The sequence below is a fragment of the Mirounga leonina genome, unplaced genomic scaffold (assembly GCF_011800145.1).
Source record: "Mirounga leonina isolate KUSES-001 unplaced genomic scaffold, KU_Mleo_1.0 Mir_153, whole genome shotgun sequence".
Taxonomy (NCBI): Eukaryota; Metazoa; Chordata; class Mammalia; order Carnivora; family Phocidae; genus Mirounga; species Mirounga leonina.
This window is the reverse complement of record NW_023270387.1, coordinates 35,668,862-35,687,326: the sequence shown is the minus strand read 5'-3', so window position 1 is coordinate 35,687,326 and position 18,465 is coordinate 35,668,862. Positions and strand designations below refer to the sequence as shown.

The 18,465-nt window shown below is 43.7% G+C and overlaps 2 protein-coding genes across 5 annotated transcripts in view; both read right to left on the bottom strand.

The window, feature by feature from the left end:
* Nucleotides 1-12,084, bottom strand: part of MAML2 (mastermind like transcriptional coactivator 2) — a 338,311-nt gene extending 326,227 nt beyond the window's left edge. The window contains exon 1 of the mRNA XM_035009336.1: nt 11,572-12,084. Within this exon, the coding sequence (XP_034865227.1) occupies nt 11,572-12,084 (513 nt within the window). The remainder of the gene's footprint in view (nt 1-11,571) is intronic.
* Nucleotides 12,085-15,758: 3,674 nt separating this feature from the next.
* The window catches only part of CCDC82 (coiled-coil domain containing 82), a 33,891-nt gene continuing 31,184 nt past the window's right edge, over nt 15,759-18,465 (bottom strand). For all 4 annotated transcript variants that reach the window (XM_035009330.1, XM_035009335.1, XM_035009332.1 and 1 more), the window contains one exon: nt 15,759-17,864. In XM_035009330.1, the coding sequence (XP_034865221.1) occupies nt 17,799-17,864 (66 nt within the window). In that variant the 3' untranslated portion in view covers nt 15,759-17,798. The remainder of the gene's footprint in view (nt 17,865-18,465) is intronic.

Below are 18,465 nucleotides of genomic sequence, written 5' to 3'. Positions count from 1 at the left end.
TGGCTGTAGCACTAGAACCATGTTTTTAATCACATTAAAGCATATCTATCTATACCTATACCCATAAATATGGCTCTCTCTCTGTATATACTTCAGTGTGATTAAAAACGTGCTGTTTTATATGTATAAAATGCATAATCCAACAGGAGGTGGGGACTTCGGAGGCCCACCACGCATTCTTCGTTCTCTCTTTCATACCTCCATTCCTGAAAGACTCATAAGACATCTCTCGTTTCGGGCACCGGGTGGCTCAGTCAGTTAAGCATCTGCCTTTGGCTCATGTCATGATCCCAGAGTCCTGGATGGAGCCCCGCATCGGGCTCCCTACTCAGTGGAGAGACTGCTTCTCTCTCTGCCCCTCACCCCACTCATGCTCGCTCTCTCTTTCTCTCAAACAAAATCTTAAAAAAAAAAAAAAAGAAAAGAAAGAAAGAAAGAAAGAAAGAAAGACATCTCTAGTTTCAAAGCCATTGAAATGATCATTCATTCAACAAATATTTACTGTGGATCCAAAATGCTCCAGGAACTGCTAAGGGCTGGGGCACATGTAGTGAACAAGACTGACAAGCTTCCTGGTCTCACAGAGGTTGCGTTCCAGTGGGGAAAGATGGGAAATGCACCAGCAAACAAGGAGTGACATAAATTCAGATGGTGATAAAAGTTATGAAGACAACACCTCTGTAGTGATAGGGGAGGAGGAGAGAGAAAGAGAGATCAACCGTGTGTATACGTGAGTTAGGATAGCCAGGAAGGTCTCTCCAAGCAGGTGATATTTGAGCTGAATCCTGTATGACAAGAATAGTCCAGCCAAGCAAAGTGCTGTGGAATCCAACATTTCTGGGTTGCAGATGGGGAAACTAAGCAGCAAAGGAGGGGTGACTGGCCACAAGGTCATTCTTTTAGCTAGCAGTAAAACTTGGACCAGAATGGAGGTGCCTTGTCACTCTACACTTAGCGCTGTGATACAATGTTCTCTTTCCTAGTTTCTGCAACTTGGCATACTCTTGTCTTCTGGAGCAATTTCCTTTAAAACTGATCTTCTTTCCCATACTTTTTAATGTATTTCTTCATTCTGTGTTCTTGGTAAGTCACCCATTAACCAATTTGTGTCCATATACTAAAAGTAATCATGGTAAAAAAGGGTGTGTGTGGGGGGGGGTGTGCATATGCACGTGTGTGATGGGGACCTGGGGTACGTTTTCTAAGCAAAAGTAAGACTCGATCTATTGGAAAAAAGGCAACTTGACTTCCTTATCTTAGTATTTTTAAAAAGAAAAAGCAATGTTGCATAGCATAATACCGAGACATTTTCATCTAAAAAAAAAAAAAATCTTAGAAGAAAAGCTAAGGAGTTTAAAAGTTACTAGACAAAATCACCATCTCTAAGGCTCTAATCTAACAGACAATGAAGCTGAGTGTGTCTACCCTTGGAAACAAAATGGAATGACAGCCACAACCAAATGACCCTCTTGGCTTCCTGCTAGTTTCATCTTGTCTTGTGAAAGAAAATGTACCGGACTGGCCTGGAGCCCAAGATGGGATCCACAGACCCCAAAGATTCTAGGAATCATAAAGATGCAATTTGCAGAGCTGTGCTCTAACTAAATCAAGAGACAGGGAGGGAGGGAATGATGCTATCAAAGAAATCCTCTAGATTTAATATTTGGTTGGGTACATTTTCCTCTGTTGATTTGTTTGGAGCAGATCCTGTGCATTCCTTTTTTTTCCAGTTCTATTAAATCCCTAAACAGATCTGAGTTTTAAGGGCTTAGGGCTGCCCTTGGGAAATAGGTGATTACACTCTCTGCTTAGGGTTTTAGTGATAAGAAGAAAAAAAAAAAGAAGCAGTGGATTGAATTCCCCTCCCCCAGACCAATTTCTCAGTGACTCTCTTTTGTGTTCCTCTTGAAAGCAGAAACATATTTTTAAAATGAAGTGGTGACACATATAAAATCCCACCCATTAATCTGCACTTTTCAGTTGTGTGTATACGAGAGAGACAGACAGACTAGTCAATACCTAAGGAAGGCAGGCTCCGTAAGAGTCTTTTCCTTTGCATTTCACATTTTATATTTCATGAATTATTTCACAAGGGTACTCATTTGGGAATCTTCTTCACCCACAGAAATGTTCCAAGTGTAGCTGGCATAATCTAGGCAAACAAAAACAGTACTTCCTCTAAAAAGAAATTTAATGAATCAAACTCTAGGCCTACAACTGTTTTTCATACTGGAACCCTAAGCTCCAACAAATAGGGTCAGCGACGGAGTGATTTGTTCATGACTCCCAGGAAGAGTGTTGAGCAATTAATAGGGCTGTGCACTCGGCCTTTGCCACAGCTGGACCTTGCTCCCAAGATTACTTCAGACCCTCCTCACTAGTATTTCCTTTAAAAAAAACCAAAACACCTTCCCCCTTGTCACCTTTCCTTCTTTCAGTTCTTCCTAACAGATACATTTAAAGGAGACACCGAAATGTGAAAAGCAAAAGTGAAATACCAGGGAACTTATTCAAAGTGTATCCACCCAAAAGGGGCCTCTGAGGTGATCCAAGCCACTCACCAGGTGTCCCGTATTGTTTTTCCAAGAAGGAAAGTGAGTACCAAGGAGGTAAAAGGACTGGCTAAGTTGCCCGACTAGTTAGTATCACTAGGACCTTCAACATCTAATTCCTAGGCCAGGACTCTCTGACCCTATCGCTGGTTAGTAAGTAGAATACAGTGTCACTCTACCATGTCCTCTTTGTTTATTCACTTACTGGGAAGTGTAAGGTGGGAAGAATGAGGGACTGGGAATAATGTGCTACAAAAAAAAAAAAAGAAAGAAAAGGTGAGTTCAGAAACACGGCTCTTCAAGATGGAACATGCTTACCTTTTCCCCTGCACGCTGTTGGAGCTAGCAAAGTCTTCTGTGACCTCGAAGATCGAATGCAATTACATTGCCCATCTCTATTTACTATGCCGCTTGGCTCACCCAAGGGCAGCAGAGCAGTACAAGGGGGAGTGACATCTTTATGAGGTTAACCCTTTTCTATTTTAAGGGGAGACTACCGAAGGCAGATGTGTTCCCTGGAGCGTAATAAGAATGCTGGAAATTTGGTAGTTAGGAGGAATGACAGCACCAGGCCATCATCCAGGAGGGAAAAAATAAATTGCTGTTCGGAGGACCGGCAAGCTGGGAGAGCCTCTAAGGATGTTGAGGCACATGAAGTGAGAGTGATAAAGATGACAAAGGGAGATGACAAAGGAAGGGGGGCTCAAATCAGAGCCCAGGGAGAAGGGACAAAGGAGCAAGCAAGGAAAGGAATGTTTGTGAAGCTCCCCCACGGGCCAGACCACACACTAGCTGCTCCCGCGTATTATCTCATTTAATCCTCGCAAGCTTTGGCACAGTTTCTACCACCATAAAAAGCAGAAAATGAGTCTCGGAGATGTTAAGTAACCAGCTCTGGGGAAGCCATCACCCCCGCTAAGGTTTCCCAGCTTGGATTCGCTTAACCTTTGCTAAGTTACAAACCACCCCAGACCACCCCAAAAACTTATTGGCTGCAAATCATGATGTGATGTTTCCCATGATTCTCTAGGTTGGCAGGATGGTTCCTCTGCTGACTTCACGGGGGCTCACTCACTCGTGTGGCTCACGGAGTTGGAGGATGGGCTGGCACGAGCTGGCCTCACTCTCGTGTTGGCAGCTGGAGCTGGTCAGTGACAGCGGTACCCTGGTCCTCTGCATGTGGACACTCATCCTCCAGCTGGCTACACCACCTCCTTTATATGGTGGTCTCAGTGCTCCGAAGAGCTTCTTTTTCTTAACCACTTTATTGAGCTATGATTGACATATAAAAACCTGTTCATATTTAATACATACAACTCTGTAACTCTGGGGATAAGTGTACATCCGTGAAACTACCACCATCACCAAGGCCATAACCACACCTATCACTTCCCAAAGTTTTCTCCTGCCCTAGTAAAAATAATAATTTTTACTATTATCTGTGGTAAGAACACTTAACGTGAGACTTTCCCTCTTAACAAATATTAAGTCAAGGAGGGCTTCTTGGGACGCCTGGGCTCAGTCAGTTAAGGGTCTGCCTTTGGCTCAGGTCATGATCCCAGGGTCCTAGGATCGAGTCCCACATGGGGCTCCCTGCTCAGTGGGGAGCCTGCTTCTCCCTCTGCCCCTCCCCCTGCTTGTGCTCTCTCTCTCTGACAAATAAGTATATAAAAAAAATCTTTTAAATAAATAAATAAATCCTTTTAAAAAAGTCCTTAATAAAAGGACAACTCTTAATAACCCAGAATAGAAAACTTGGGTTCTAGTCCAGCCTCTACTACTCTTTTAAATGGGCTTTAATTTTTTCATCTATGAGTAAAGAATTTAGTCTGTTTTCTAAGGGCTTATGCTACTCCATAAATTGATAGAATAGTGTCCTATTTTCAGATCAGTATGAACCAGCCCTGTTGGGGTTGAGAGATGAGAGATAACTAGAAATGAGACGGCTTGTATTTAACATACTCCCTTTCATTGCTGTGGGTACAGAATTTGGGAGGCAGTGAGCAAAGGAATTACTCCTTCCCATGGTTGGTTAAAATCTTCCATGATCTGGGTGCCGCTCTGACCATTTCCATTTATTCTATGCTAAGCCAGCGTGGGTCCCTCAGCATTATACCAAGGATTAGAGTACCAGTCCTTGCTCTACGGGCTTCTAGACCTGGTTAGCCTTAACAACTCCTATGCAACACACACTCACACCAGCGAAGCAGACAGGAGGTGAAAAGGCTCCTGAGCTGGTCTCTTCCTGAGGGAAAGGCTTAGCTGGGAGCTCTCTCAGAAAGATACTGTTGCCTCGTCTATGGAAGATCAAGTTCCCAAGGAGAAAACTAATGTTTAATTTAGCACAAAGACAGTTCAGAATCTCTCTCTGGGGGACCGAGCCTGCAAACAGATCCACATGCAAAGAATCTAAGCGTGGAGAGCACAGTGCATGTAAATACTGTTATTTGCCCATTTTCATAGCCTTTCCTTCAGCAATTTGGGAGGGCCCAACTCTCTAGCCTTCTTTAAAACTTGTGGAGAATATGTGAACGTCTCTTTTCAACCTCTCTATAAGGAAATGGAACAGCTTTGAGTCTTTCACATCTGCCCCTTAGATACATGTAGAAAAGGGTGGAAGCTGGCAGCCATAGCAAGCCCATTCACTATGGTCAGCATCCCAACGTCATACCTTCAATCAGAAAGTGTTGGCTTTTCTCCTCTGCCATCTTTTCCATAGGGTACCTTCCCTGTGCCCTGTGAACATGGACCAAATTGGGGGAAATGTATCCCACTGAAGCTGAGGACAAGTACATGATATGGAACACATCTGCATTAAAAAGCAAGCAAGCAAGCAAGCAAATCTCAAAGGCCATCTGGAATCACAGCTCCTTATAAGGTTTCTGCTCACAATTTTTTTTTTTTTTTTTAATGAAAAGACTTTTGTCAAGTTTATAAACAGGCAAACTCATTTGTTGGGAAGCTAAGTTTACACATCAAGAGAAGACACTTTTGCCCACAGGGCAATTCTTATTTGCACTGGAAGGCCTAGCAAGCCTGGGAAGAGAGGTATGTGTCATTGGTTCTGCTTCTTTTAGTTTCTTTTCTGTGTCTAGCGAGCGTGCTTTTAAAACCATCTCCTTTCCATGCCAAAGGCCATGTCATGCTGTATATAACTCACTGGGAATAAGGGAAGTGTGTAAATAGCAAGGCATTAAGCAGCTCAAGGGACTTGAAGATAGGTAATACAGAACACTTAGGCAATGCGCTCTGAGAAGAGGCTGCTGGAGGGGAAGTGTATTACTTGTCTTCAAGTGTATGAAGGATTATTATTGCTTTATAGATGCTGACTCCTCCGAGCCTTCCTTGCTCTACTATTTTCCAGGGCTACTGACGTAAGCTTGCCAGAGCTTCAGCCCCTCCAGGAGTGGATCAACCTCACCTGTCCCCCTCACTACTCACCCCAACCCCGTCAGTCGGGCTCCGCTCTGTCCCACACCTGACGCTGATACCCGTCTGCCGTCTGCTACCCCATCCCACGTTTCCGCAGGCTCCCTCCTCCCCGGCCCTGCTGCTGTCCCGCACAGAGCTGACCCGGGGGCTCTGTCCTACCAACTCCTAACAGCACTCACATTTTGAGCACCTATTGTGTGTCTGGCACTGTGCCGAATGTTCTGTTAAAGAGCACTAGCTTTGTTTTTCAGATGAAGATACCGATGCCCAAGAAGAATGAAGTTATTTCTCCAAGCTCATAAAGCTAGTAGGTGTGAAGTGGGATACGAATACAGGTCAAAATATAAAATCTGTGCACTAAATTCTTTCATTTACTATTTCTCCAAGCCTCGGTTTCCTTATTCATGAAGTGGGGCAAATGTTGCTTACTCACCAGGGTGTTCTGTTTTTTGTTTTTTTTTTTTTTTAAGGTATTATATAAAAAAGTACCTGGGACATTCTAGGGTTCAATAAATATTTATTCCTTTTTTCTTCTGATTTTCTACATCAGTTTTGGTCCATTCCACCTAGTTAGTACTTGCACTGTTCCTTTATCGATGTGGTCTTGATCTGCCCAGCAGACTGGTAAGTGAGCAGGGACTTTGTCCTTAGCAGTATTTCTCCCTATTCTCCCACAGAGCCTGTTAGAGTGTGAGGGAAATTAGCATGAAAATGCAGAAGAAAGAATTTGGAATTGTTTTCATTAAACATGATCCAGCCTATGAACACATATAAGGGCCTGGATTAAAGAACAAGGAAGTAGTAGAATCCACTCAGGATAGCTTCATTGCCATGCATGGCAGAACGGATGATTTTTTAAAATTTCCACCCAGGCTTTCTGAGATTAAATAGCAGCGTGAAAAACAAACACACACAACAACAATTAAAAACAAGAACAGCTAATCACAGCTGCTCTTTTAGTCATATTTAATTATTATGTCTTAGAACATTTGAAAACCCATGTTTGTCTTGGTAACTTACAAAAGTCTACAGGCGTAGGGAAGCCACACAATATTAAAGTTCAAGGTTCAGAACTCTAAGGTTTGAAAAACATCACCTAACAAGGACATCATTTCAAAGAACACAGATGCCTTCTGTAAACAAACACTGACCCAAACAAGCAAGGCATCTTGCTTGACATAACAGCCCTCGCTGTCAAAGCAAGCTCTCTGTCCATTTTTGATAAAGGATTGTGCCAACTTCTCTCTCCACTTGAACTCTTCTGCCTTTGTGAGATCTTATAATTATATTTACTTGAAAGAAGTAGTAGGAAGGTCTTGGAGAGATAAGAACTCTCCCTTTATTACTTTGTTCTGGAAAACAGAACAAAAATAGGTCAGTTCTTAAGGAAATGATGGCTGCATATATAAATAATGTAAACACTCCTATCACTGTCCTGGGGAGGATATTTATCATGTAGACAGCTAGAGACACCCAGATCTGCCCAATGAACTGTTTCTGTTCTCAAACCCCCACTTACAGCTCTCAGATAGTGAACTGTCAATTGGAAACTTGATTATCATCAGTTAAAAATAACCAGGGAACTCTGGCAATGATTTAACTTGTTTGACTTTCTTAAGCTAACAATTAACATTTTAGACTATTGTTGACAAAGTATTTAACTTTCCCACGCCATTTGTGCAAACGACTTTTCTAATATTCCTTAGCCGCCCTGGTGGACACTGGTCCGGGCAGGGGCCTGTAAAGGACATGCGCGCAAAGACCCTAAACACTTTCACAACACTGCACATTTTAACTAAGAGTCCCTGGGACCTTCAGGAACACTTAAGCACACTGATACTCAGCCTTATCTTGGCAGAGCTAAATTTGAAATACCAATCCCTCTATTTACAATAAAAGCTACTTCACCATTTAAAACAGACAACTGAAAGCTCAAGTATACTTTAAATCCCTGGAAAAACTGGTATTATGATTCGTTGCTTAGTAGCTTATTATTAGCAATACTAGTAATAATGTCTTGCATTTCTGCAGTGCTTTACTTTTCCCAACGCCTGGTCAGAAACACACATTCATTTGCTTCTCGCAACAAGCTAGGACAGCAATACCGTTCTCTCTGTTTTACAGATGACTGCTAAGTAACTTGTCCTAGGTCACCCAGCTGGTTAGTGATCAAGCAGGCACAGAATCGAGGAGGCCGACTCCTTGTCTGATCTGCTTTCTTTCCTCCACACTACGTTAGAGAAAAGATAATCTCTAAAGCCAAAGATGACTTGGAACCACTGATCTATCCATCCTAGCAACACAGTCTATGCAACAGAAAAAAGAGCTTGTCTCAGGCAAAAGGGAAAGATTAATAATGAATTGCAGAAGCTCTAAACCTTACTGTTCCATGGACCAGCAATTATTCAGTTTCACAGTTCATTCAAAGATTCAAACATACTTCACCAGAAAATGATTTAGTGCCTAAAGCCTGCTCCAAGTGGTTAGAAATGCATATCTGCTCAAAGCCCTATAATCCAGGCCCTCTGAAAGGCCCTGTTCCTGTAGTCTGCAGCAATGGGGCTTCCCCTGAACTTGTACTTGAGCTAAACGAAGAAATTGGCTGAGTAAGGGCAGCAGAATTAGGCTCGCAATGTGGAGAGCATTAGAACTGGCTTGGAGGTTATTCTTGCATTGTTCTTGAAACTTAGGCTATTGGGAAAAACCCAGACATTATATATTTCTTGCAGTACAACAGCCCTCAAGCCAGCGCGATCCCACAGACCAGAAGTTCCCCTGCCATCCACGTTCAAATACTACTGACTCCATACTAGGCATTGTCCTAGCAACTCTGCAGCATACAGGGCTTTCATCTGAGGATGCAGTGCATATTTGATTTTAGATGATCAATATTCTCTCTCTCTCTCTGAAAGGACCTTTATGGCCACTTATGTCATACGGATTAACTATTAAAGTGCTACACTGAACACACCCAGACAGAAATAAATCTGGTTGCGGACACAGCAATAAAATTAAGAAAGAATTTTGCCACTCATTCTGCACAAAGACCCCTTTAAATTAATAGTGTTTCTGAAAATAAGAGGAGCCCGCGTGAAATAGGACCTGCAGACCTAATGGGCTTGATGAATCACTCCCCAGTGCCCAGGCCTCCCTTCAAACACAATGTTATCAGGTTAATACAGTACTTGCCTCCCCATCTCTGAGTACCATGCTGAGTAACAAAGCTCCAAATTTAGAAGCTAAAATGGAGAAGGGAATTTCCAATAACCAAAAGGGGGGTTGGGGACCAACCTGTGCAATGCCACACGTTTCCAGTAAAAAGCAACCAGCAGAAATACACTGTTCTTTTTATTCCTCACATGGCCCCTCTCATCATCGCTGTGCTCGGAGAGGGGTCTCCTCCAAGGCAACGTTTTAGGAGGTGGCTGGTGGTTGGGAGGGAGAGCTCAGACTCTCCCTTAGAACCCGAGTGGTACAACAGCCACGTCTGGCTTCTGCAGCAGTAAGCCTTCAGTCGGGGGAGGCAGGACCCCGTCCTCTCCCTTACTCCCAGCATGGATGTCACTATGGTAGTTACAATAACCACTGAGGTTGGTTGGTTTCATTTTGCATCCCAAAGCTCAGCCCCCCAAAAGAGGCAGCCTCATTTTACGTCCATGTTGGAGAAAAGCAAAAATCAAAAGAACACGGCCGTAAGCAGACATGCCACCTTCCTTGCAGAGGCTGGGACAGGAGTGCCACCTCCAGTCTCCCAGGCACCCAGGACAGAGATCGGTCTTCTGCACTGAAGAAGGCTGGGCGCCTCGTCCCCTGTATCATCCCCAGAAACACTTACCAGGAGACTGCGAAGCACACAAAGCAGTATTATTGGGAGACTTGCAGACAGATTATAAATTTACTGGGGACAATCAAGGCATTTAGATACTTTTGGCTGCAGATGCCAGGGACACACACATACATACAAACCTCATTCTTCGCTTCATTTGAGTGACTTCCCCTGATCCCCACCCCCATTCACCTCAGCAGCTCCCTTTCACAAAACAAACTCCCACTGCTCTCCTAGGGAATTCCAGGGAGACGTGGGGATGGAACAGGTGCTGGGGAAGGGAAATTAGGCCTTGAAGCTCTAACAGGACCTCACAGGTTAACTGTGTTCAAGGATGAGACAGCAAACACTGGGCAGTTTAACTGTTAGCAGTTAATTTTCATCTGGAACTCGTGCCAGGAAGTTGCAGTTCTAGGCAACCCAAGCAAAATGTGTGTGTGGTGGGACAGAAGACCACTACCCGAGCTCCTAGAATTTCTGGAAACTTCATCACCCCACACCCGGGCTAGGGATCAGGAGGAGCCACAAAGAAGCATCCCATAGGCCGGGCCAGGGAGGGGGGGTGTCCTCTCTCTAGAGCTCCTTTTCAAGTTCCTTTGGGAAAGGAGCTCGACGCACTGCCCTCCTATTCTTTGGGCTTTTTCAGTACTTTCAGACTCGCATGGCCATTTCCCGCTGCTGACTTTCATTAGGGCTGGCTTGGGCAAACTGGAGCTGCGCTGCGAGCGGACACAGAACATCAGGGGCCCCACAGACCTCAGAAATGGAGGAAGCCTGCCGGGCTGCGGGGCCGGGCTCCACCTTCTACCCAGAGGCCACTGGCCGGGCAGCTCCAGGGGAAGCCGCGCAGGGCAGGCAGTCACCTGACCTGGACTGGCACGGAGAACCAATGATTCAAGGGATACTCCCTCTGGGATGGGGTGTGTCTGTGCCTCTGAGGAAGAACTCCCAGCCAGAAGCTTCATCAGAACTTTCAGGTTTGATGTCCTGTCAGCAGGAGTGGCTGAAGACAAGGTACTTCCTCGGATGACAGCGCAGAGACAGCCCCTTCGTGCCTGCCCACGGTCATGAACGCTGCCAGCCGGCGCTACCTGACTGTGGGGCCTGGGAAAAGAAGCGAGGTGGGAGGGCGCAGTGGGGGGCGTCCGTGGGAAATCAGGGAGCAAGCCTCTCAAAAACATTCCCTCACTGGTCTTGGGGATGTTTCCCCCACAGTTCGCTTTTGACTGAGGGGACACTCATGGAACTTCTCTGTGTTAGAGACCGCCACTTATGGTCTCTTAACCCAAGAAGGGGCCACTTCAAAGGGGGAAGGGGAAAAGGGAAAAGAAGGAAAAGGCTTCGATGAAGGTCAGCGGGACTGACAGATGCCTTCAGGCTGAAGAACGGCTTGTTGGGCCTAATCAGAGCTGGCTAGCCAAAACAGGAGGATCTGTGAGGACAGGGCCTTCCTCAGTGGCTCACTCAGATCTTGCCAGCCTACCCACCTCTTGACGCCAGAGGGCCTCTGGAAAACTCGGGCTTTCTACTGCCTAAGCGACACCCTACGGGTGTAGGAAAGCCCATGAATGAGCACCAGCAGAACTCGATGAGTAAGAGTGTAAAACCGCACCAACTGCCTACCCAGTGGCCTTGGAGGTAGTCAGGTAACACCTTGGCCCTTTTCATTGCTGTCCGCTCCACCTCAGGCCAAGGCAAGCTCTACCCTCACAAGCGGCCACCGGACCACAGCCAGAATCATGAGAAAACCAGGTGCCTTACCGCAATCAGGGCTGAGTTCCTCTGGTCCCCAGGGGTCGAAGCTTGTGACTGCGGCTCCCCGTCGATCCCACCACCGCCACCATTACTGCTACTGTTCAGCAGGTGCTGCTGGTGGTGATGGTGATAGTCTGGTGGGGGCGGTGGGGCGGCTGTCGCTGCGGCTTGAGAGGCTGCAGGAGGGGCAGCAGGGGGCGGTGGAGGGGCAGCAGTGGTGGCCGCAGTGGCGGTGGCCTTGGTGTGCTTGCCAGCCTTCCTCGCCCCCTGGCCATGCTGTACCAGGCTCAGGAGCTGCAAGGTGCTCTCTCGTTCCCGGTCTGAGCTCTCAGCCCTACCACGTTCATAGCGTCCTTCACAGCTCAGGTGGTGCTGGCGGCAGACGGCGATCCGAGCCCGGAGGCGCTCCACGATAGCACTGTGCACTCTCGGGGTGACTGAGCCCCCTCCAAGGAGCCCCGCCCCAGGGGCCCCCCCTAGCCCTCCTGTGGGGGCCTGTGGGGGCGCTGTGTCCCCCATCTTACTGGGTACAATGCTGCCTCTGGGATGGTGAGGTGGAAGGAGGCTACTGCTGGCTATTGCAGCCAAATCTGTTTTTGACAATGTGAGCTCAGTGTTCAGGGCCACATGAATAGAGGTCTTCAGAGGTTGGGGGGAGCAGTGGAGAAGGTGTGGGGGAGGGGAGTTAGTAAAAAGAGGGTGAGGAGACAGAACAGAAACCAATCGCAGAGGATTAGTTGGAAACAAACCCTTATCAACTTACTCTAATTGCATTTGACAGCTCTTGAGAAGTTGGACAGAGTTGGTGGGGCTTTTTTTTCCCCCCACCACGCTGACGAGAGCCACTAGGTACTTTGTAAACACACGATCTGGGGGGCAGAGCAAGAATTCAGGGATTTTGTCAAGCCAGAGACAGAAACAGACAGCAAAGGGAATTGAGAGGGGTATTAATAGAGAGCTGGACTCCCCCTCACCTAGTTGTTTCAGAAAAAATTTTATGGGGATGTTTCTGCAGAGAAACACAGCTCTACCACGTCTATGTAACCTGCAGCCTTTACTTTTCCTCGGGTTAGAAAAAAAAGTGCTGTTTCAGAAAATTTTCGAAGTCAATGTTCAGAATGTACAAAAATCAAGAGAGGCTGTCTTTTGGCTTTTAATTTTTCCTCCCTTTCCTTTGGCTCCGGTGTTTTCTCCTCTTTGGGGTACTGTAGGATGTTGTCTTCTCCCAAAAGAGGGAGATGCCTTTTCAATTGTTAACAATGTCAGTAATTGGACTTTTGGACCATGCTCTTTTCTTCAGCTAATCCAATCACCGGTAAAATCCTCATTCCCTCTAAGGTTTCCTAGCCTTAAATGAAAGCAGTCTGATCAAGTCGCTAGCCACTGAGAGAGATCCTTCAACACATTTTTTTCCTTCCCGCTTAGGCTTCCTCACCCCCGGCTCTATTCTAACACAGTATCAAGAGAGACAAACTCTTCTGAGAGTAATTTACAAACGATGGTCAAACTTACAAACTTCCAGCCAATTGCACCGAGTCATGTCCAGCCACTTTTCTGTCCACTTTTGTACATTCCATCCCCGGCCAGTGGATCTGAGGGTCTGGACTCGCAATAAGCAATGTGGTTCTATCTCTTGTATTGCTCCGCTTTATAGATGGAAAAAAAAAAAAAAAAAAAGTAGCTTGTATTTTCCTTTCTGTTTCCCGTCTGTTGTTAGCCGCTTTGCTGACACTGGCTCCGCCGCCCGGAGTCACGGCGATACACAGGCTTTCATTGTGCTCCGACAGGAGACGGAGAGAAAGAGAGAGAGTGAGACAGAGAGGGAGAAAGAGAGAGCCAGCGAGCTGCAGATGGGGGCGGGGGGAGGGGGCGGGCGGGAGAGCTGATCCGCGGCTCCCTGGTGGAAGGCTGGTGCCACTGCACGAGTGAGTAATTGCAGCCCGGCCCCGGAGAAAGGGGAACGCAGAGGGCCTCCCAGTGGCCGAAGAGGTAAGTCCCGGAGCCTGCGCGTCTCAGTGGGGCTCACTTAGCCTCCCTGGGCTAAGTGGGGAAGGCTGGGGAAATTCCCCAACCTCTACACAACTACTTCACCAGCTCTGACTGTTTCAGCAGTTCCCGGCCAGGGAATGTATTTTCCCTTTCAGACCTACATTACGCCCCCCTGAGGATACCGTTTTCATTTTTCTGTATGTTGTAAATGACACCACTGAGCACCCTAGCGAGAGCTGGGTGAGCACCGAGGAAATGTTCATTAGTATAATAAGGAAGACGGGTGAGTATGTGCGTGTTGGGAGGGGGAGGAGGGCGGGGTACAGAGGAAATCACAGTGCTAGCGCCGAAAGGGCAGGCGAGTGTCTGTCTACCTGCCTGCCTGTTTTGTGTGTCTTTGGGTAAGTCAACCTGGGTGATTACAAGCAAATCAGTAGGCATAATTACAAGATTTTATGACGATGAAATCACCAATACCAGTTCTAGAAAGGAAAATAAAGGTTTTTCTTTGAAAACACAAGATTACCTGTGACAAACAACTGCAAGATCTGAGGTCTCTGTGGAGCTCTGGTTTACATATTTAAGGAGGAAAATCAGTATGTAGCAGTCGAGTTTCAAGAAGTTTAATAACACAAACCAAATATATCAGTTACACACTCTTGTCCCCTCATCTTCATGTGATCCTGCCTTTAAGATCTCAAACTGTAGATTGGACTCTGCTTGTCATTATCAATTATGGAGAATACATGCAGATGAGCCCAATATTGGGATAGTCAGGACTCTAAATATGCTGTGTATCCTAACTTGGAAGTCATTTGGATTTGAGGTCTCAAGCAATGGGACTTCATGAAATCAACTCTCTCATCTCAGTAACATGGTCCTTCTCCAAACTGACCTCTGGATAGAAATGAATGGGTAAAGTCAATGCAACCATTTGTAGGACTGGACTTATTTACAGTTTAGTTCCCAGTAGGCTGGCCTCCTTTAGTCCATTTTATTTTCACAAGTTCTGGAGTATTTGTTTGGAACTGGGGACAAGTATGCTCTGATGGAATGTAACTTTTTTACTTTTCATTGGAACTTCTATCTGTCCATTCCAAGGCTAAGTTCCTCACTACTCATGTGGGGAAAGGCAGAAATATATTTTTGTTAGGTATACAAATTTGATGGAGAACTCTCTCATGAGGTATCATTAAAAATCGAAGGAGTTCTGATCATTTTATATTTGATTTTTTTAAAGTTGTATTCATTAGACATTATCTTCCATTACTATGGGTACTTTATATTCAGCAATCGTACTTGATAAAAGAAAATGTAATATTTAAATTTAAAACTGTTCACTCGACAGTTATGTCGTAGCACTGGTTTTCATTAGTAACTCAGAATCCTTAGTCAAATCTGCTATTCCTTTCTGATATAAACTTTGATTTCCATGCTAGACAGGGACATACCTAAAAACTTGTCAAGCAGGAATGTAATAAGTTTTCATACTATATTCAGTGGTGTAAGTCACTTTTTTAGAGTGTCTTTTGTATGCATTTGTCCTTTACAGCCATTTAATTTCAAGCTGAAATCATTATCATCTACATCCTCATTTCCATTCACATCAGCTACTGTTTATTTAATCACTGTTTCAGGCACAGCACTTCACATAGATCTCCCTCAATCCACAGTCTTGAAAGATAAGTATTACTGACCTCATTTAGAAAGGAGGAAACTGAGGCTCACAGAAATTAAGCTCTTTGTTCCAGTTCAAGTAACAGCTCAGGACTCTACCTCAACACTGATGTCAAACCTATGCTCTCTTAACCACTGGGCTTGCTGCCTCAATATAGCAAAGCTGCAATTATACTCTAATCAGCTTGCTAGAGTCTAAGCCAGTCCTGTAATACCTCCAAGAAACGAGTAGTGAATAGAACTACCCGTCTGAAGATGAGAGCAGACAAGTGAGAAAACATGGTCAATCACATCCACCTGCCAATAAAATAAACATTTATTTTTTCCTCGTTCCCCCCCTGCCCTTTTTATGGTATTGTTCTCTAACCCTAAAGTTTCTGGGTAGCCATATGAATTCTTCTAAGCATTACTTTCCTTTTACTTGTCCATTTCTCTCATCATCTCTACTAACCATGGCTACCTAACACTAAAGCACCTAACACCACAGTAATAATGCCCAGATCTAAATAGTTCACAGACATGTGAGATTTTAAGTTTACAAAGTATTTTTTATTGTTATATTGAATCAATGATACTGATGATTATGATGATGACAAAATAAGACAGTATGTCATAATACCTGTAAAGGTTAATTCAGTTTTTTCAACATTGCCATTTTCTTATGGACTACTTGCTTTTGGCCCCCCTAATCTATGCTCATTCTCATTTCCTAACAGCCCGTCTCTCTGCCATTCTTTTGGTGTTACCGTATGCCTAAAAGCCTCTTGTATTCTTCAAACACCCACTGAAGAAGTTTGCGTGGTTGCAGTAACCTCAGACATCAGCAAAACTACTTTTACGTTTCCTGATCAACAGTCAGAATGCTGTTCCAACAGGAAAAATGCTTCACGCCAACAAGGTGCCTGACCTAGGAACTGGGTCAGCTGCCATCATTAAGTCCCTCTAATCATTAGTGCCTTAATTTTTACAAATCAAATGCATGGTATTTCAAACAATACATAAATTAATTTTAAAAACTCCAGGTGGAAGGAACTCTCGCTCTTCAGCATTCTCAAGCTTGTCTGTGGTGTCACGCACGTATGAGAAGTGATGCTTCCAGGGGCATTAGAGATCCTTTACAAATCATTCGCTTTCCTTTTCCATGGTCTTCCTTTTTACAAGTCATTCATGATCCTTCATCCTTCCAACTTGACTATTACTTTCCCTCCAATTCTGCCTTGCTTCTTTTTGGGCACTGTCACTTCATCTTCAACTTTCAACTATGGCTTCATTTCAGTTAAGGATTATTTCCATATGCCAGAGAAATAAGAATAGAGATATGTGACTGAAATTTCTATTTCACACTTTTCAAAAAGGTATGTACTTCTCACGTGAAACATCAGCCTCAGTATTCTCAGCACTTTTGTGAGCTTTTTCCACTCGTTTTGCTTACAATAAGAATAGGGATAATTTCAGAAAACTGATGAAAATACTAAGTAATCTCTATGTAAGGACTTAATAAAGTGTAGCTTTTTATGTGTGCACATACACTGAACTCCATGCATGAACCGCATAATAACTGAAGCCAGGTTCAATCAACACTTGAGGTGAGAAACAATTATCTAAAATTGCACCGTAAAATAGATCCTACTATGACACTACCTTTAAGAATTAAAGATACAGAATAGACAGGGTCCATTTGGTCACTATGAAACCATTTCACTTTATTATATTATGGGAAAATTTAGATGTGCAAAGCAATGCAGATGCCAAAGTATTCTTTTAAACTATTTTTGGCTGAATTTGTCTCTCTGAGGTCTTCAGATCCTAACATAAATATATATATGGGAAAGGTTTTGGATAAAAATAAATAAAATACATCTTAATCATTAACATGTAGACAAATTGAATAAAAGATAGAAAGAACATTGTGAAGCATGAAAATACATATCACAAAATTATTCCTGAATGTGACGGTTGAAAGACTCTGGAGGCCTGAGATCTATTTCTAAAGGGAACTTTCGGAAAGGAGAAAAGCTCTCCTCTTTGGAATGGGTAAACTACAATCTGATTCTGACATGAGGGGATTGAACTGAATGAGACATTCGGTTTCTTCCACGGTCCACTGATCTAAATAAGGAGAGTAGCAAAGAATATATCAGTGCAGATCATTTAATACTGTGAAAAGATAATAAACACATCTGGGCAGGGATTCAATAATAAATACACATAGATGTTAGTCTGAATTCATTTTTAAAATACAGTATTTGTCTATTAAGCTGACAGGACACGAACAGCTCATTTGCTTGATAATCATCTGTTATAAAGGCATTGTTTTATAACTTTAAAATACTCTTACTTAAAAATTATTAGACTTCTGTTTTCTATGTACAGCAGATAAAACTTTTATTTGACTGTAGAGTGCCATTTTATGGAAATTAAGATGAACATATGTTTTAAACAAGATATTTGCCATGAAAATACACACAAAATATCTAAATATGTCACATGATACAGAGAAACAAGATTCATGATCTTCACATTTACAGGAATTTATAAAATCTTCTCTGAAGGAAATGTGTTACAATTCAGTCAAACTTCTCATCTTGAAAGTAATCCGCCCAATTTAGATATTCTTGAAGTTGACCATATTTCTGTGTATACAATAAAAAAGCTAGTTATTTTACTCAAAGCAAAGAAGATAAGGTAGGCCTTTTCAATCTAGAGACACAAACAGGAACATGTTCACTTCTCATTTCAGGATAATCATGAACAAAATTCTTATAAACAGGGATACAATTTCAAATAAGCATTTCTAACCCATGAAGTATTGGAAAGAGATCAAACTGAACATTATTATTAATCTCATAATGTTCTTATAAATTATAATTTTTCTATTATCATATTTGTGGAAGTATAACAGCTTCAATAACTTATTCAACAAAAATTTGTTGAACACATAACATATATTGAATACTTTCTAATGACTGTCTAGGTACAAAAAAAATTGCTTTCCCTGTCCCTAGAAGACCAGAGTTCAGTGGTAATACAGCAATAACAAGTGCCATAAAGAACTATATAGACACTGTATGAAGGTTCAGGAGAGTAGCCATGGTTAGTTGAGGTGATCAGAAAAGAAGAGAAGCACTTAAACTGTCATGGGAGAAAGGATTTGGTTGGCAAAGATTTGGCGGGGGGGGGGGCGGGCACAGTCCATACAACAGTGAAAAGGCAAGAAAGTATGAGGTTTGACTA